This window comes from Amblyomma americanum, chromosome 9 (genome assembly GCF_052857255.1).
Source record: "Amblyomma americanum isolate KBUSLIRL-KWMA chromosome 9, ASM5285725v1, whole genome shotgun sequence".
Classification (NCBI taxonomy): Eukaryota; Metazoa; Arthropoda; class Arachnida; order Ixodida; family Ixodidae; genus Amblyomma; species Amblyomma americanum.
In genome coordinates this window covers 75,111,535-75,132,009 of record NC_135505.1, presented here as the reverse complement: position 1 = coordinate 75,132,009, position 20,475 = coordinate 75,111,535, and the positions used below count along the sequence as shown (strand labels likewise).

Sequence of the window (20,475 nt, the reverse complement as noted above, 5' to 3'; positions counted from 1 at the left end):
AATAAAGCCTCAAAAATATTGCGAAAGCGCGAGTCCTGCAACACTGATTTGTTCACATATTCTGTGCCTGTTTTAATTGTTTCTGTTGCTGTGGAGATATTACATATTTTTCAATATACAATAACATTGCAAAGAAAACTTCGTGATCATACACACGCTTCAGAAAAACTGACATTGTGCAAGAAGGCTTTAGTAATTCTAGAAAACTTAAAAACAATATATGATAATATAAAATCCTTTATTTCACTAATGAAGTCAGGGAGTTAGGGAGAAAAAGCTCAAAATTGAGCTTGACTAGTTCCCAGCTCCCCAGAAATCAGAAATTAAAGAAAAGAAGAAGAAAAAATTGAATAAACTGGTCGAACAGATCCTTCAAGGGCTACCTCAGTGGTGACAGAGTGGTTTAGGCATGTCTTGGGTATCAAATTTTAATATATTTTTAGAAATCAAAGTAACTTTTCATCGCAAAATTGATTTTACTAGCATTAAGTGATAATGAAGCCACTGTTATGAGTCATATATACCCAGATATAACATAAAGAGCAAAAAGATGAGACTGCCCCAGTTTGCAAATCAATTTCAGAGATTCAAAGAGAGTGCCCTAGGGAAATTAAGAGAATGTGGGGTACTTTTTAACTTCCACATTTATTATTTTAGTGTATGCTTATTTCCTGTAATGCAATGCATTATTTTTAATGTATATGCTTCTATTATATCTGTTGCTTGCTTCCAGTCTGTGAAATGAGTGCTGTCTTATTCACTTGCGATAGGTGTCCATACTTCTAGGAAGGGGTTACGATTAGTCATGGAACTTTCTGCAACCTTCGACGTAGTTATTAATTGCACAGCTGTCTTCCATATCAACTATGTTTTTCTGTTACCTGCCAGATGATGTCGTTGAATAGAACGCAATAACTCGACAAAACTGCGTGTTCTAAGCACATAAATTATCGAAAGTTATCACTGATTTCAGTACTCCAGCACCTCTTTCTGGGAGTGTGCTGGCACCAGTTACGACATTATAATGAGAGCAAACATGTAGCTTAGTAACATATCTCCCTCCCATGTGCATATATATTTGTGCTCTTTGTTTTGAGTAAATTTTATTGCCTGCGAAAGTCATCTTGAATCATATTACCTCTTTTATCATGAATGTTTTTATAAAGCATATCCTCGTTCGACGAAAAAGGTTTCTGCTTATGACTATCAGTCAAACGTTTCCTTGACCACCCGTATTCAGAAGAAATATTAATAAGCAGCATCAACCGAAAGGCCGCTACTAAACCCACCAATCGCTAACGGGTATAGTTAGTTAGTCGTTTTTTTTTAGGAGTTCGTGAGAATTTTTTAGAGCCTGGCCAAATTTTAAGATGTTTTAAAGAGCAAGAAATGTGGTGTGACTTACAGCGTCCTGTTTGGTGGCCAACTTCGATCCGCTTTTTCAGATTTCCGACGTTCATTTATATTCGATACATGAGGCTATGGTTGTGATACCACAACGCATTGCTCTTTTCAATGTACTTTCCCACAGCGACTACTGCTCAATAAATTATATAAAAAGTGGCGGAATGCTGAACTTGAGCTTTGAAAGTGTGATTTGCGTTACGCATTGCTATATATTATTCTAGTTAGATATGGCCGCTGTTTCAGGCTTTTAAAACATCCCTCAGTCTGTACACAATTTTTAAGGGTATATTTTCATGCGTAGCTGCTTAAGGAATTTATTAATAAAAAACAAAACTCTGTTAAGAAATTTTCTATCGGGGAGGTGATCAAGAAACTTAGGAACTTACCGACGAAAAATCAAGTTTGGACATTTCTTCTACACATTTTTGTTCCAATGATCTTCGCCTAATAAATGCCACCTGAAAAGATTGAAACATTGAACAGCTAGCGATTGAATAAAATTATTTGGGCCGTTATTCAAGGACACTACGAGTATTCATATCGTGCAGCAAGAAATGTGGAGCTTTAATAAACGGCGACGCAATTTTAGAATGGAGAAGAACATTTTCAGCATATTGAATAGGTGTAATTTTATACTGCTAAATTACTGCCCTAAGACTTGGTAATGCCTAATCGTGCGTGCTGGGCAAAGAGGCACCTGTAACAGAAAATCGACTAACGAACGTTGGGAACGTTTTTAGAAAAGAAATTGCGCTCTCTTGGCGGTACGCACTACTGGGGACAAAAGATTCCCGGACGCGAGCTCTACGAGAATCGTTTATTTTAGCTCGACCTCACAACCCAGTCGCCTGATATTGTATGAAGGCATTAAAGAAAGAAATGTCCCTTAATCTCTTCACAATATCTGGCGATGGAGTAGAGAGGTGGAGCTACAATAAATGTTTTTTCTAGAACTCGCGCCCCGGAAACTCTTGTCCCCAGTAGTACAACCGTGCACAATGTCGAGAAGTTTGGTCAGAATGAAGCAGTTTATCAACTTATCGCTGAAAAATTTTGACAGCGCTTTTTACGCCAGCAATTGTCGGATGCAGCTCGCTAAATTATGCAGGGAATTAGGATGTTATATTCAAATTCATTACAATAATTTGACCACGCTGGATTTCGAGGAGGCACACACACACACAGAGTAGTTGTTTACCCTTGCTTTGTTGACAGCAACACTATTATTAGGCAGAAGGTTCCTGAATTCCGTCTCTATATATAAAAGAAAAACAGGATGAGCCAGAAACTGCCAACACAGTTCCCATGTATACACGTAGACAAACGATTTGCGACATACCTCTCGGCTACTGGTATATGAAGGGCTCTGGTCGATATATGTTTTATGTATGCGTGCTTTATTTATGCGCGTTAGTACCGGCTATGCGTAGGTCATTTAACCACCGTAGCTCTGCAGTACTGATCACAGCGAAAGGAGGGTATAATTTTGAGTATCTTTCTTATCTTATATATACTCGGAGGTCATCAGTTCGCATCCTACCGGTGACATGGTTGGTTTTTTTCTGCTGCTTTATAAGTAATTTTCTTTAAGCGCTTAATTAATCGAACTATTATTCACCCACTGATAAGCACTACACGTAAAAAAAAATTAAACATTCCCCTATGAACCTTGGTAACGGTGACTGTTGGCTCCATTCATAAGTTTATCAAACGAGCCCTTCATTTCCTTAATTTGTCTGCTAATAGCTTAACGAGGGTCTCGGTTCTGGCAGTCTTGATGCCATAGGCAGCATATGAGGGCTCTCGCACAGTTTCCGCCCTCGCCAGTAGATGACGTTCCACGTCGCATTCGCGGTAATACAGGACGTGCTGCTTCCGCCGCTATGGACGAGGGTGAAGCTGGTGAACATTCTCAAGGTTCGCTTACACCCAATAAACATAAATACCCACGAGAGCAGCAGATTGGACAGCCGTCGCCGTAGCTGAGTTGGTAGAGCACCGGATGCGATATTCGGAGGTCGTGGGTTCGGATCCCACCGGCGGCATGGATGTTTTTCTGCTGCTTTTTAAGGAATTCTTTTTAAGCGATTTATTAATCGAACTAATTTTATCCCACTGATAAGCACTACACGCACAAAAAAAAATTAATTGAAAATTCCCCTATGCACCTTGGTATCGGTGACTGTTGGCTCCTTCATGAGATATATATTTTTATGTATATATATGTGTGTAGGAATTTTTCTGTTTGGTTTTTACGCTGATATCAAGCGTCAACTCTCTCTGAAGCGGTATATATTTTCTGACTGGATTTGATACCTTTAAAATTAAAAAAACATTTCTAATTCTATTTCTGTTTCTCACTGTTCTGCGCGTTTTCAGACCCAGAACTGCTTGTAGATCGAGAGCGGCTAAACAAAAGCGAAGACCGCAAGCTGACTTCAATATACGTTGTCTGCGGGAAGAATTTTGAGGACAGTTATGCCGAAAAAACGTTTAAAGTTTCAGTCCGAGGCACCGTCAACTAGCTCGCCAGAAAGAGACCGGTCCTTTGAGGACAGTTATGCCGAAAAAACGTTTAAAGTTTCAGTCCGAGGCACCGTCAACTAGCTCGCCAGAAAGAGACCGGTCCTTTGAGACAGTCTTATTTATAGCAACCAACATTAGATATTTCATTGTTCAGTAGCTGAACAATTATTTCAATGCCATGCTTATTTGGTTATAAACGTTTAGCAGTGATGGGAAAATGTTATATTTGTTTATCATTGCTGTAGCTTTTTGCAGTTCGTGCTAACAAAGACTCTTTTAGATTAAAATCAGTGATGCAACCCCTATTTTTCTTTTGTTCTTGCGTTGCCATTTTTGTTGCAAAAAAAGACTGCAAAACATTTCTGTACAAATTGAGTTGTGCCTTGAAAACAAAATGCATGAATAGTGTGCCATATTGAGACTGCTCGTATCTGCTGTGTAGACAGATGCCATATGTTGAAAAAAGATTGATAGTGTCCCTTGTTTTCTTTTGCTTATAGGGAAGCCAATGAACCTCAGTTGACTGCTATATCAACATTGCAGTAGGCACGGTTCGGCAGCAGAAACGTCAAAACTTATCCGACAGTACGGGGCCTCTACTGACACAAGAGATCCATTTGGGCATAGAAAAAAAATTCCCACAGAATTTAAAGGTAGTGTATGGACCTCTGCAAAAAATATGAATGATATTTTTCATTACCAATGTCACACGGGTACTTCTGCAAGATCGCCATCAATCTTTTCCTGGTCAATTTTTTTATGGTGAATAAGAATTGTAGCTTTTACGCGGAGCAACCACCTGGATGCCTGTGGTTGCGCTCAGTCAGCATTACGCCGAAACCGCATAATACGATCGCTACTGAGATGAGAGATCGCGATGCGCGAATGCAGTAGATTGTACTAGATTGAGCAAAATCGCGATCGAAATGTTCATGTAAACGGAAAACGAGCCCTAATCAAACTCAATCGATCATTAAAATGACTTATTGCGACTAGCGTGTATAGCTTCGGTGTTTGATAGGACTTCGTAAGCTGGGTCTCTCGCTGGAGACTGGGAATTCAATTTGACTTTTCTTTTTCACTTCCTCAGCCTCTCAGCAGAATTAAAAATTAGTAAAAATTACCAGACTGGATCTGGTAGTGCGTGATAAACGCTTCGTCAGTCTTGTGAAATTATTTATGTTGCAGATTTTCAGCGAACGGTGCTAGGTAGGCATGTTTTTCCGCGCACGCGGCGCGGTAGCATGGATGGATGGGTGGATACGGCTGAACCCTTTAAATCGAGTGGTGGCTCAAGACACCTAGCAACTTAGCGGTTGGCAGCGCCGCCTTTTGGTGGCTGTGGAAGGCGTCCCACGAGAGCGCGCACCCTCGACACACTAGACAGTATATTGAGTTACTATAATGGCCATGTCGTAAACTAATCATTCACTCGCGAAAAAGTCCGTGAAAGACTCAGATTACTTTCACTTACCGCAAATTTTTTCGCAGGACTTCCAACGCGCCACGAAAGAATAAGCTTCGTAGGATCAACTACTTCGACTACCAAGTCGACGGGAACTGCAAAAAAGTTGCGACGGTGCGTCCTGAATTCCGCAAACATATAACGAAACATGTTGTGCATAAATGACCAAACAAAACATTTCTCTTTCATACTTCTCGATAACATGTGTGATAAAGCAAACTTTTCGCAAATGGATTTCATACGCTCGGAGTTGTATACAGGGGATAACACAGGAGGGCATCTGAGCTAGATGCAATCTTTATTTTTTTATTCAAAAAGTACCAAACGGTGTCATCAATGTATATACCTGTGAAAATGATACAAATTGTGTTACGAAGATGCAATCGCTAGAAGGTGACGAAGAAGTTGCAGTGTTAGCTTAGCGGAGGTGCTCTAAGACGAACACTAGAACAATTGAATTCCAACTGGTCATGGGCAGCGACTGTTGTAGCTGCCACAGCTGCCAACCCCGACCCCCTCACCCGTACCCTTTCCTCTCGGAACGTGCGGCGATACTTTTATCGACCCTTCGTCCGCTGTGCCAATACTCGCTACTGTAAAGGTTTTTTACTGCTGCGGCCTGGAGTGCACATGCCCGAGTGAAAGCCATGGTTGCAAAATGTAACTAAAGGTTAACCCAGGCAATATTACATATCGCTTTGCTATTTACTATTTGTCTGTACCGCAGAAGACGTTAAATCAGTAATAACTTTTAAAATTATTTTTCCTCTGCGTAATAGCTCTCTGTGCCGAGCATGTATAAATATTGCGCACGTATTTTTTGCCAATGATTGGAGCGTTACCAATATTTAATTAAAAAAGGCATTCGTCTTGTTTCAGGTAAACAGTTTAAAACAATTGCTTTAGCACAATGCTGCATGCAAGGACCGAAGAAATGTACTTAATCAAATAAATGAATAAGCCTAGGCATAAATCTGCCCGGTGCCCTTGAGTGATTTCCTCAGCAATAGTAGAGTCATCTGGACTAGTTGGTACGGTGACATAATGAATAAACAGCGCTAAAGACATCGACGAAGAGCAAAAAAAAACGACGAGCGCTGACTTGCAACTAATGTTTGTTGAGGATAAAACAGAATATATACAAGCCATGCAGCACCAAAAAGCATAAGATTTCTCAGTTTGATTAACTAAGCAAGAAACTTGCATCAGGAGGTTTTTGGTATTACAGGTTTGCACACGGCATAGTTAGAGATGGTGCATATGATAAATTGTAATATGCCTAATTTCCAGCTAAATTACAGCCAAAAAGCATCGAGATCAGCTTTTGCTGTGCCTCGTAAACACGTGCATATTTAATATAAATCTCCATAAGATTCGTTAGATAGACGTATACGAAACCATATTCTGCACTGCTATTTTTTGAACAGAATTTTACCATTTAAAGCAAGTACAGATTAGGAAAAGTCTAACTTAGCACGAAGATTATACAATATTAAATCAGCAATTATCTTAGTGCTATTATTTGTTAAAAATATTAACAGAAGGCCACAAAATATTGATATTTATTGGAGGTTTAGAACATCCACGTTCACTGACAAATATCGTGACACAGTACAGAAAACAGTTAAATACTTAAAGGAAACAACTGTTGAGCTACCTTTTCATGTTTATGGAAAACATACGTATGTTCAAACCAGTACCTCTTGCCCTGCTCGTATAAATTACATGTACTTAGACAATGTCGATCATAGTAAAATATTATTTATTCGGTGCGTATTCAACCGCGTAATATGAGTAGTATCTACAGTGGCTTATTTTACAAATTTCTTTGTATTCAATTGGCGATTTTCTTTTAAGTTGGATGGGTGCGTGTTGTGTTACTTGTTTTTTACTAACAAATATCCTTACACAAGCTGAGTGAGAGACCTCAAGTCCCGTTGTTCGTTTATCCGCTAGAAAGCTGCACCGCCGGTGAGAGGACAACACCCACACGAGAGGTAGAACCGCGGAGAAGGGCTTTGACTATAGTCGGATACAACTTAAGCCTGCAGTAAAGCTGCGCGTACATTGAAGGCCGCCGCACAAAATTATTTCACGTCGAGAAAGTACTCTATTGTTGTAACTTTTCTGTATACCCAAAAAGAAGGTTATAACGAGAAGAAAATTATAAGCTCTAGAATTATGATCATTGGCTGGTTCATTGTAACAACAAATTAAAAACTTGATTTCCTTTACTGTTCCGGCTGGCCCGTGGAGTAATACAGGAGGCTTCGGACAATAGCCCAGTGTTAGTAACTATTTCTTTAGTTGTATACTACTGTAGGAAAGCAGTTCGAACAACAACGGTGGTAAGATTGCTAGCTAGCACAGCAATACTGAAATACAGTAGGCTCTTTTTCTCGCTGGCTTTGAATATCTTCAGTTCATGACAGGAACCCTAGAAGAGAAGAAATCAATGGTAAGTAGTTTTTTTCAAAAGTAAGCAGCCGAGAGATGAACAACCTGCCAGAGAGATTTTTCCTTGAAAAGTTGATCGAATTGGGCTGATTAAAATATTGGTACCAGAAGGGAAAACAGCATCTCAATTTTTATAGTTGATAAGAAAAGCGTTTTTTTTTAAGTCTAGCATGATATTATAAAAACCGCACCGCTGAGCAGTGTATATTTTCTTTGCGGTATGCTATAAAAAGCCTTCAAACTACGAATAGCTTGACCATATTAATAAAAAGTGAGTTCTAAATAGCATATGTTTTGCTGGGTTACGCTTAGGACGCTAACAACAAGCATAAAAAATCAGGTGGTTAAGGGAGCCACCAACTGGGAAATATTATAAGCTCAACACTTCCCAATATCCACTTTATCATTTAACTCATGTAACTAAGTGTTACCGCACTTGCACCACCAACCGAAGGGCACGATTAACTTCGCATTTATTTTTGTCCATAAATGAAGTTCTGCCACACTACCGGTGTCTTAATCATGTGTGTTCTTTCCTCCTCGCCCCATGCCGACGTTTATTTAACAGCCTTCTTCGGAGAAGTTGTTGCTGCTATGCCTCTTTCTCACCTACAGGAGGAATCTCCACGATCGTCGAAGTCTCGGGTCCTGCCAAGATTTCTCCCCTACCTCCCAGGCCTCGCGCACTGGCGTGTAGGATGTACTGACGTCCCGGCTTCAGTGACAAAGTGGCGTTCAAGTCCGTGCCTTTTCTGTACCTATCGTAGGCAAGCCGGGGAAGTTCAAAATCCTTCTCAGCCGTCTCTTCTGCTCCAGCCTGTTTCCAGCGCAGGTGGAAGCCGGCGGGTTGAGAGTTCCATCTCTCTGGGCCTCGGATTTGGACGACGAGCTGGCCCGCCGCATGACCCTCTTCGTCCTTTGCAAGCTGTGGCCGGATCCATGCCACCGCACTCGGCGCTGAAAGAAATTGCACTCTGCTTTCTTGGAGGAAATCACTCCATCAATATTCTTTAGCTGTGTACGGTCACCTTTGATCACATTGATTGTATGCGCTACAAAAAGCTTCCTTTTCTCCGCTTGCAGGGTGTTGTTGTGTGGTTTGGCACAACCACGGCAGTTGCACGTATGAAAGCCCTACCCTCCATGAGTGCCCACCCTCAATGACCAGCCTTACGTGCATCACGAAATGGGGATTCTCAATAGCGTCTGTATCTCTCTCATATACCTACACCATCACATATCTGTCACATATCATTGCCGCACACAAAACATATCCCATATCAGTGATTATTGTGAATTTTTACTGCACAGGGGCATCTGGGGCCAAAGAGCACCATGACACAACTTGTTTCATCTTGTCTGGATGGGTTGAAAGACTCATTTATAAACATTTCATCCTAAAGGAGCCGAGCATCATGCCTGGGGGAAGTTTGTACTCATTGTATCACCGGTGGGTACGCGGCAGCACTGGGGATCGATTCCCACACCTCCCGCATGCGAGGAGGACGCTGAAACCACTAGGCCCACCGCGTATCCCATATCAGTATCGCATATACAGTCACGCAAATAGGCATCGATAAGGATCTAAAACTGAGAATAACCCAAGTATGTTCACTACGTCGTGTAACAGCGCAGAATGGCGCGACGGTGAATTAAACAATCAATCAGTAATAGCTCGCCGACATTGCAGCATTAATTTTTATAGCGCAGAATGGCGCGACGGTGAATTAAACAATCAATCAGTAATAGCTCGCCGACATTGCAGCATTAATTAAAATAAATTCAGATTGGGAGGACTTAACCAGTTTAACTATGTGCCCTGCGCATTACTGAACCTAAAGTGAAAACAGGACGCTCTTATTGCAATACAGCTATAACGCGCGAACAAGACTCAAAAACAGAAACCATTGTTCGGCGTGCTCGGGCACTATTCAAACGATTGTAACATGACCCTCTTAATAACGATGTCTTCCCCAACTTAGATATACGCCAGGAATGATCCCACGTGACAAAATCTCCTGCATTTGATATAAATTTTCGGAAGCCTTCTCTCTCTACACTGCAGTTTTGCGGCTCCAACCAAAACGCAGAGGTTTGATTCCGCTTGCTCAAAATGTTTTTTTTTTTCAGCGAAACAGTTTTCTACATCACTAGCCTCTCGAACATCGCGCTTCCATCCGAACGGAACCTTTAACGCTACCGCGTTAATATTTGAGTTGCATTGACACGGAAACCAAAACGAATGTTTCATCGTTCGCAGCAGCGTATGCTAGCACCACATCCTCATCTCCGCAGGTTAACGGTTACGCTGGCACACCACGCTACATTCCAAAAGCAGCAAAGAAAGAAGAGCGATCGCGCGTTCCACCTTCTAAAAGATTGCAATGCAAGCTCTTCATGACCCGAAGGCGGGTACCGTCATCTGTGATCCGTACTATAATGCGCTAAACCTATCCTAGAATACATTAAGGGCTTACACGCAGTCTCTGCGACAATAAACACTGTAAACTGCTTGGTAAACGCTCGAGGTATTTCTTTTAAATATACTCACCTGAAGCCGGAGTTCGAACTTTATGCATAGTAGCTTTCCCTACTTTCCCCAGCTGCACCAGCGACAAGTACCGCGGGTGGTCAGAGCCAGCCATGTGTCGTCGTAGCTCATCACTGCTGAGATCTCCAGACCGCCGTTTGTAGAAGGGCCAGAGCGAGATCTCGTACTCGGTGTGCACAAGCATGCAGTTCGGCGTGTACCATGTATGCGTTGGCGGCAGAGTGACCTCGAAGTTATGCTGCTCAGAGCGTCCAATCATGTAGTAGCCGGCCAGGTTGTAGATGCTGGGTGAGTGGCCGTGGCGCCACGCCCACGATACCGTGATTGACCCGTTGGGATTCGTCTCGCTGCTGAGATCCATTGTCTGCCACAAAAAATCTTTTGCTGTTCGGGAAAAATGCAAGAAAATGTTGACGCCCATAAACTAAAAATCAGTTGTATCGAGCGCATTACAAGTGCAGCAGATCTTACTCACTAAAGTACTTACCTTATTCTAAACCTCACCATTACGGCATAAACGCCAGTATACAGCCAGTATACAGAAATCAATGTATATTCTAAGGAAAAGTCATCTGGACCGCGTCGTTTGTAAATTAAGCCGATAGCTGTAATCTTAGGCACAAGCAGGAGACGACACTTGTGAATGTGAAAGCTAAGATACTGCTATTTCACCCCGACAAATGTGTTCTACAGCCGGCGGAGAATAATTGAGGTATCGGCTGCTCTTCCGGAGCAGGTGGCCTAGAGAGGTTTTCCCTCGCCAGAATGCGTATTTTAATGACAGGTTCAAGACTTCGCTTTTTCCTACCACCATTAAAAGAAGGCTTCATGTACTGATTACACTGAGAGCAGTGAGACTACCTTCCCTCACGCCTGATTACGATTCCCCCCCCCCCCCCACCCATCCCACAGCACAGCCTCTTAACCCCACCCCCGAGCTTTCTTCCTGGAGGGAAAGAATAATTGAACCGCTGCCAATGAGGAACGTTTTGCCCAGACTAAGGCAAGTCTTCTTGTCCAAACTTCAGCTGAGCGTCATGAGGCCCCCCTCTCTTGTTCACTGCGTGCTCACATCTCATAGAGAGTTACGTATTTCTATCCACGTGAGAGTCATACAAACTATTTATTCCAGAACTGATCTTCGATCAACAACGCGATCATTAAAGGCACTGGCTATGTGTCGAAAATGCGCTTTTTGTTGCCCATGTTCGCCTTATCATCATACTTTTATAACGGTGCATAAATATTCGGCCATGCAAAGCAAAACCTCGGATACAGCGTTTACAAAGTTTTCCGTGCATCATTTTACGTATTACGTACACGCCGTCTTTTTTTCTCATGCCATCAAGCGTGTTATTATCTTTCTTGAAACATTTTCGATTTTTCGTTCTTCGACCGTACAATAGGAAAATTTCGTTTCCGTGGTTTGATCAGTTCGCGTGTGTTCATTTCGCTGAGACTGATTTGGAGCTGTCATGCTTTTTGATGCCTCTGTTGTAAACATCGCTCGCTTATAATTGTATGGACATCTTTAAGAAGGCAATAAAAATGGGTTTAGAATGAAGTATAAGTAAACTCGCCATATTGTAATACCATACAGATTCGCAAGGTTTAAATTTGAGCGCCGTGTATTGCAGACATCACAAAAAGCTCAGAGCGCTGAAAGAGCTCGCCTTTCAAAACAACCTCGTGCGTGTTTATATGCAGTCTGATTGAATGAGTGGGTAGCAGCGCTCAATTTAGAGAAGAGACGTTGAGTCAACGCTTAGTTTTGTGACATGTGCAAATGGTATAACTGGTTGATTAAAATCGACGGCTCCGGTCGCCATCCAACTTAGATAAATCTATATATCAGGCCTACACTCGACTATTTAGCCCCACGACTCGTCCTAGCACTGGCCTTGATTATCTATGTAAATTTGGCCAACGCTAGCATTTTATCTCTAGTTGACTTCCTCCACACAGAGCTCGCGTTCTATACGACGGCATTACTCTGTGCAATGAATGGCGTTCTTGCACGTCGTTTTGCCTGCTCTGTTTATTTAGATAGGTCACACTAGAAGGTACGTTTCGCACAATATAGCACCTGTGGCACATTAATAGTAACTTTTAACTGATTCCTCAACCCCTGTCATACATGAGCACGGCAGTAGCATGGGCTGATAGCAAACAGAGTCTTCCGATTCCCACCCTCTTTTGCGATTCAATGTTGGGGCCTGGTGAGGCTTAGTAATAAAATATTTGCCATTTCTAAAGGAGCACGCGAAATAATCAGGGCGGAGAATATTAGACAGAAACCACTATTTACTAACCCTCGTTCCAGAATGAACGCGACCATGTTGAAACAAAATAGGTGCTCCAAATATTCTGCCGTAGGTATTGGGCTATCCTAAAACAGCATTTTCTGGCTGTGCAAGTGAAGATACATATGCAAGCATTAAGGCTACAATTTTATTGCTTTGATATAAATAATAAATGCGAAGGCATAATTGTGCATCTTTTATTCGGGTGTTTGCAATCTGCGCTGCCTAGGAAGAGCATTATTACGCGAAAAATATACTATATTTAGGCTTGGGCTATTCATGTGCTTTCGGTAAAGTCCAAAAAAAAGAGCGAGAAAGAAGGATGTCATGTCACTTTACGGGGAAGTTTGACTTACCACATATGTTGGGGTCCTCGTCCTGGGCTGTCCTACTCCACGAGTAACGGTCATAATCTGAAACCAGAAAGCAGCAGTGAACATATGCTTTGGATTGTCTAAATTTTTCGATGTTTTCAAGGTGGGAAATTAACTCGGTTTCTCATGATATTTCACTGCCACAAAAGCTTTAATAAGACACAGCACCGCCTCAGACTTCAAACACCCGCTTTCAATTAACACGTCCCTACCCATACTCACGGTGTCGTGATACCGCTGTTGTGTGCCACGGTGCACCTTTCTTGTGTCTGGGGGGGAAGAAGTTTGAGCAGATTTGTGGAAATGCGTCAGTGGCAGGAGTAGCACGTAGTAGAACGACGGAGAAAGAAAACAAGCAAGCCACCAAATAAATACTTTTCCTAGGCTATGACTAGCGATCATAGCGAAGCATATGAATTGGGCAACGTGCAAACTTAAAGCGTTAAGACTTTTCAGCATCTATGTACGCTTATTCATAATCATCATCATTATCATCCTGACTGCACCCACTGCTGGGCAATGACCTCCAATCAACCCAGTCCTTTGCCAGCTGCGCCCACCCTATGCCTGCAAACTTCCTAATCTCATCCGCCTACCTAACCATCTGCCGCCTCCTGCTACGCTTGCCTTCTCTTGGAATCCCCTCTGTTACCCTTAAGAACCAGCGGTTATCCTGCTTCGCAGTACATGCCCTGCCCAAGCCCATTTCTTCCCGTTGATTTTGACCAGGATGTCATTAACACGCATTTGCTCGCTCACCCACTGCGCCCGCTTGCGGTCTGTTAACGTTACACCTATCATTTTTCCTTGCATGGCTCGCTGCGTTGTCCTTACCTTAAGCTGACCCCTTTTCATTAGCATCCACATTTCTGCTCCGTAGGTGAGTATCGATAACATACAGCTGTTGTACACTTTTCTCTTGAGGGATGTTGTCAAGAAAACGTAACTTTGCCCACGACAAAACAGAAATGGAACAGTGAAAATATGTGATGTTCATAATGCAAAAAACTACATAATTCTTTTTTAAAAAATAGATAGGTATAAAACAACATTTCAATATTAATCGAAAATGCTTACGGGCTGAGGCGAGGATACATTTGCGGAAATCTACATAAACTGATTGAAAAAACAGTAGGGTAAGCATATCAAGGATTTTTGTCATTTATATACAGAAAAATGTTCCTCGACACCAGCCCAGAAGTTTCTTGAAAAATGTTTTTCTGACCGTGTGTACCAAAATACTGACTGAAATGTCTGTGAAAATGGCCGATTTTCTAGCGCCATACGCGATAGTTCCGATGTTGCGCTGTCGCTCGCTTCCACATTGCTGTGACGAGAAATCTGTCGTCAGGGCAGTCTTTTTCCCACTAGAATTAAATGTCTACGATGAAACCAAAATCACAAAAAGGTAAACTGCGATCGCCTCCAGGTAGCTGCTGCTTATAGCCGAGTGGTCTGGCCTGCAACGGGTCGCTCAGTGCGCATTAGGTGTGGCTGCTCGTTGGCTATATCTCTCTGCCCGTATGCTTCGGTGTCGTGCGTGCACGCTTTTGCTGACTTGTCGGCAGTCGGCGAGTCTGCTGATCCAATTCTCCGAGACAGCATTTCTTGTTTCGTGAGGTTCTGTGCGCCAGTGACGTCACACGTTTCAGAGGAAGCATGCGTGAGATAGCGCGTGCCGGGCCGCCATGAGTGACGAACAAGATCAGCGCGTTCTATGTTCCTTCAAAAATACAAAGAAACCAGAGCGGCAGTGAAAGCGACGAGGATCGTTCAGTGCTACGATGAGAGACTACGATGAGGAATTTATACCAACTGATTACGCTTATCGATGCGATGGTGAAGCAGCATGCGAACGTAAGTTCATCCAGGGATGATCATGGCAATTTGGCGTCAGTGGCCGACCTACGCCTCAATGTCAAACACCCTCTAGAGAACGCAGAAACATTTGTGACGCGTAAACAACTCAGCAAAGCAACACAGCGCTGTTCCTACGCGGGTAAAGTTTCGTTTTTGCGACAGCGTGGGTTCCGCCGCCGGGTTTGCCGAGTTGTCTCGATTACAAAGGACGTGTGTAGAGCCGGCGGAAAGAAGTGTTCAGCGCCGGCGACTAAATTCGCGCGATGTCTGCGACGGAGCGGGAGTTTCCCCTCTCTCGCTCTCAGCTCAAAGGGACCGAGAGAAAAAACAAAATGGCATGCAAGGCAGAACAAAAGAACGAGAGAGATAAAGAGATAAGCGAGGCCTTTCACTGTCGCACACATAAAAAAACAATCCTGAGACATTTTGGTGCACACGACCTGCTTCTACAATTTAGGTTTTCAATTTTCTACAGCATTTTTATGCCTGGCTGCCCTGCTTGCAGAAAGCACAGAGGGACAATAACTTCAAAGATTTCTATGCGGTTTGTTGCAATGTATTTGTTGAAAATTTACATAAGCCATTAGGGTCCAATATTTTTAATTTTTTTTAATTGCTTCCTCATTTTGGACTTACTTAAGCACCAATTTGTCATGATTACAGAAAGTGATGTATGCAAGCATGAATATAACACTTTTTGTAGAAATATATTAGCCTTCTGTAAATATTCGGACAATGGTGCTGCAGCAACCATTCTATTGGGTAAAACCTAAGAGTGACTGCAGGCTGCTACGATGTTTCGTTTTCACACCAAACTTTCTGTAGTTGCTACAAGAATGAAGAAAATCTATTTTCTAATGTCAAAATTTCTTGAGATACTTCACTGAAAGCTGGTATTTAAGCATTGAGTGTACATTTCAATATGCATGCAAAATTTTATTCCTCAACCCTAAAACAAAGAATTTTGACCTGCCATCGCGCCATCCCTTTTAGCGTACGGGCATAATGTATGCGTGTAGTGACTGTGCGAAACACGCAAAGATTTACGGCTACCAAAAAAGAACAGAAATAATACTACTACAAATGGGACGAATAATGCATCTGCCTAACCGCAATAGATGAATTAGAACAAAAGGGTAAGATTCGGTGATGGTATTGATGAAATTCAGAAAAAAACAAGATTCGATAAGGATATATCCGCTGATTGTTATGAGAGACCTGGAACAAAAATAAAATACGAACAAAAGGCACTCAGATAACCAGAATAAAGAGATTTTCCACATTGGAAACAACCATTCTCCATATAAACTATAATAAAAATAAGTAATCGGACGTACGCAGTAACTTTCATGGTGCTCATAACCGAAGAGCTGGTTTCAATGGACGATTTTCATTCAGATGCTGAGTTCAGATTGAACCGCGAAGAATAATGCGCTGCTTCGCTAAATCAGGACGCAGCTTTAAATTGGATATTGTAATACCCCTCTAAAGAGACGCGTACTTTGAGTGATACTACCTTCAAACCGTTTGCTAAAGATCATTGTACTTCTATTTTGTTAATATTGGAATTCATTTCTAAATGCGAGAATACAACTGCTGTTTCCAACTTTCGAACCTCGGACTACTAGAATTTTACATTCTCAGGTGAAAAAATTAAAAGAGTTGTATGTCCGTTAAAACTGTTAATGTTCCCTCTTTTCACAAGATTCAGTTGAAAACTTGCGCTTGTAGAGCTGGTTCAAATGAGATGTTCTGAAAAAAAAAACACCAATAGCTTCTGATTTTTTTCACACCTTCTATTGCTTTGCTAATTTACTTTGCAATGACAAAAGATTAGGCCATTTTGCACTCCAAGTTGTCCCGTGTCACTCGGCACATATATTGCCTAACTTATTCATTGTAAAGAAGAAGTGTTGAAGAGCCAGAGATGCGCAATTGAAAAATGCGCGAGTGGTGGTCGCAACTTTTCGTCGCGCGGAAAACACTTCAAATATATATTTATATATCAGGAGAAAACAAGGAATTTTCGCTTACTCCTACTGCGGCTGCAGTCTTCGTCTCCATCGCAAACCTTAGTAAGCGGGATATACTTGCGGTCGTCCTGACATCGAAACTGATTTGGTATTACATCCCCAGTAAAGGGGCAGTGATGTGATATCAGTGCTGAAAAGATGCAAAAAAAAGAGTTATCTTCGTATTAGTTTTTTTCACTCCTCAACGTTTTCAGTTATATTCCTCATCAGAATAGTACCCAAACATCGAGTAACACAATTGCACTGCTTCAGACCCGCCGCGGTGGCTCAGTGGTTAGGGCGCTCGACTACTGATCCGGAGTTCCCGGGTTCGAACCCGACCGCGGCGGCTGCGTTTTTATGGAGGAAAAACGCTAAAGCGCCCGTGTGCTGTGCGATGTCAGTGCACGTTAAAGATCCCCAGGTGGTCGAAATTAATCCGGAGCCCTCCACTACGGCACCTATTCTTCCTTTCTTCTTTCACTCCCTCCTTTATCCCTTCCCTTAAGGCGCGGTTCAGGTGTCCAAAGATATATGAGACAGGTACTGCGCCATTTCCTTTCCACAAAAAACCAATTATTAATATTATTATCACTGCTTCAGAACACCACTGTTTAGAGAGGACAGACAGAAAGTTCGTCCTCCGACGCAGTACTAATCCTCATATATAGGTGTGCATCATTCTGATGCAAATTGTGCAGCGCAGCAGAGTGCAGATTTAGGTTCATAGCTTTCCAACGCAACGGCAAATGGGCAAAGAAGGAAACAAGAAGGACTAAACACAGTGCAACTGTCGCACTGGCGATGTTGGCCTGGAGCACGTTCACATTCACATCCTGAAGAATAGAAACGCTAAGGAAAGGCGAGCGCGATGTATATGAACGCAACTTCAGTAGAGTTAGGTTTCGGGCTAGTTGGTATTGTAGATCTAAGTGCACTATTTTCCAGCCCAACGGCATAAATCCACAAAAGGTGAGTATTGTACCGAAAGTAAGTTAAGCAGCGCAGCAATGTTCAACAAGGACGCAATGGGTACAAATATTTTCTAGTTTAAAATAAGCCAGCTTTAGAATCTGACGTCTCAGTCATATGGCCATTTATTGGGCTACCTGCGGCGGCACTGAAAGAAAGAATCGCATTCTCACATCATAGGGTTAAATACAATAAAAACCATTTTAACATAGTAGCCGTAGAGAACTTCCTACAGGCTTGAAAACTTGTAAACAATGCATATCGCGATTAAGCCGTATCGCTTATTCGCTCATAAATTTAAGCTAATGCGGCGTGTTATGTATTAAGAACGTTATAATTCAAAAGACAGCTTTGCACAAAGGTTCGTTCTGGTGACGAGAACTTCGTAACTTCAAGTGAATTACATTTTGGGTAATTCCAATATTAAATATTTTTCAGTGCTCAGGAATACTGGATATTATTACATCTCCGCTGAAGTCGCAATTTCCCTTTCATTGCTACCCGCATACGTCAACCCAATTTTTGCTGCCTAGCACAGTTTCAATATTAGATGTTTTAGGTAAAAACTTAAGAATTGGGCAAAAAAATAATATAGAAACTATATTATGAACGGCATTTAAAAAATTAACCAGCTTAAGTTTTTAAAAATTTGTTAACATGGTATTTGTTGTGCTCTGAAAATTTATCTGCGGAGTAACTCCAAGCATTTTTCATAATTCTATGCAAAGCGCCGCTGTTTAAAGGACTCAGTTAGCGCTTATGAATTCTTCAATTTCAAATGCGCCAGTCTATAGTAACGAGTGGCCACTGCTTGAACGAATATTTGCAAGCCTCCTTTACGTTGACTTGTAATGCAGATCAAAAATATGCTCGCAGAATATAGGCACAAACTGTTCATAGAAAATATCTTTTTTAGAAAGAAGAAAATGTTACAAAATTGTGAGAAAGCTTCCAAAAGTGTTAATTTTGGTGCCTCAATCAATAAACTTTTTTTCAGTAGCGTTGAAGGAGCCCAAACCAAAACAACAGGCGGTAATATACCAAGACCTCACCTGTTACAGCATCCAGGAGGACAATAAGGAGAATATATTTCATGGTTCCAAGCGGTCCGCAGCTCTTTTTTCGTTAGCCGCTTCGAGGGGTGTGCTGAACCCGATCTCAGAGCTAAGGAGAGTCAACATGCGACGACAGCTGTGGAAAGGATATGGCGTCGAAGGCCAACGCTCCCCCACATCTCTTTGATAAGGTCTCAAGGTTTCGAGTTTCTAGAGTGCACGCGATGTGAGGACACCAACGAGCTTGTTGCGGTGGGATACTCTAAATAAAGATGTGCCTTCCTTTTAGGCAATGACGACATGCGGGAAGCAAATGGCTACAGGTGTTTTAACGCATACGAAGTCGTGGATACGTAAAAATGTGCTTAGCATTGAAGCGGCGATACAGGATAGGATTGAAACCCTATACATTTTGTTATTAAAGCGCAAAGGCTTTTAACTTCGCATAGCGCCCATGCCTTCTTCACTTCTAATCCTGTCACTGTGTACAGATAACGAGTAAAAGTACGCCTTATCCGTGTTTTGGAACAGGAAGTGCACAGCAAATACAGTTGAGTGTAAGTTTAGTACTTCAGTCGTCCGAATTCTTTGCCACCGAATTAAAAATCCGAATTAAAAATCTTCATTATACTAATTCTCGGTGTAACCCCGCAAACGCTCACATCAATATTTGGTGTGGAACGCTGGTAATCCGGATGCGACTGTGCGGGCAGCGGCAGATTCGAACAGGCACGAGAGTGGCGTCGCGTCGAGTTTTCCTGCTCATCAAACTAAACGTCGAAATAGCCCTAGCCAAACCTGAATTGTATGCCACTCCTAGTGCATAGAGGAACACCCCTCTTAAGAGCGATACGGATGCCTTGAGGGCAGTACGAGGGCACCGCGGCCGAAAACAATCCGGGCGCATAGTTTCCGTTTCGCTCTTCACAGACTGGTGACAGCTCAAGACGATGGTCGCTCTCAGGGCGCGTTTATCAGCCAGCCGACCTTAGTTACTCTCTGGTTTTAGATGCTCAGGAGCATGTTGTTGGTTTTATGTTTATTTCTATGCGCGAAGCGTTGCTGCGACGATACGTTCCCCTTCATATCTTTCCGCTTATTTTCTTGTTCTTCTAGTGCGGCGAAGCTCCGCGTGTGTAACATAAGATTCTCTGCCTGCGTGATAGACCCTGCTGCTAGCGACCGCACTATTTTTTATGATGTTGCAATTCTAGCGCGTCGCGCCTTAAGCAAGACTTCCGCGGAAGCCTCTACTAATTTGCAGCCGTTGTGCCTAGAACATACCTGCAGTAACAAGGTTGACGGAACAGAAAAAAATAAGCGGTTGTCCGCAGTTTCAATGACAAAAGAAAATGCCTTCGTTCATTCTCATTGGATTATTTAATAAGAAAGAAACGGATTTTCTATGTCTTTGTTGTTACTATTAGAACTTCAGATAGTTGGTAGGCTTTCCTTCGACAGATGAAGTCTACTTTGCAGGTGACTTATATTTC

General features: G+C 42.2%; 1 protein-coding gene across 1 annotated transcript in view; it reads right to left on the bottom strand.

The window, feature by feature from the left end:
- The window catches only part of LOC144104657 (uncharacterized), a 33,185-nt gene extending 14,096 nt beyond the window's left edge, over window positions 1-19,089 (bottom strand). Inside the window, exons 1-7 of the mRNA XM_077637792.1 lie at window positions 18,980-19,089; window positions 16,978-17,106; window positions 13,066-13,122; window positions 10,407-10,790; window positions 8,465-8,812; window positions 5,408-5,493; window positions 1,794-1,865 (exon numbers count right to left, since the gene is read on the bottom strand). Coding sequence (XP_077493918.1) covers window positions 1,794-1,865; window positions 5,408-5,493; window positions 8,465-8,812; window positions 10,407-10,790; window positions 13,066-13,122; window positions 16,978-17,106; window positions 18,980-19,022 — 1,119 coding nt within the window. The 5' untranslated portion in view covers window positions 19,023-19,089. The remainder of the gene's footprint in view (window positions 1-1,793; window positions 1,866-5,407; window positions 5,494-8,464; window positions 8,813-10,406; window positions 10,791-13,065; window positions 13,123-16,977; window positions 17,107-18,979) is intronic.
- Between the last annotated feature and the right edge of the window lie 1,386 nt (window positions 19,090-20,475).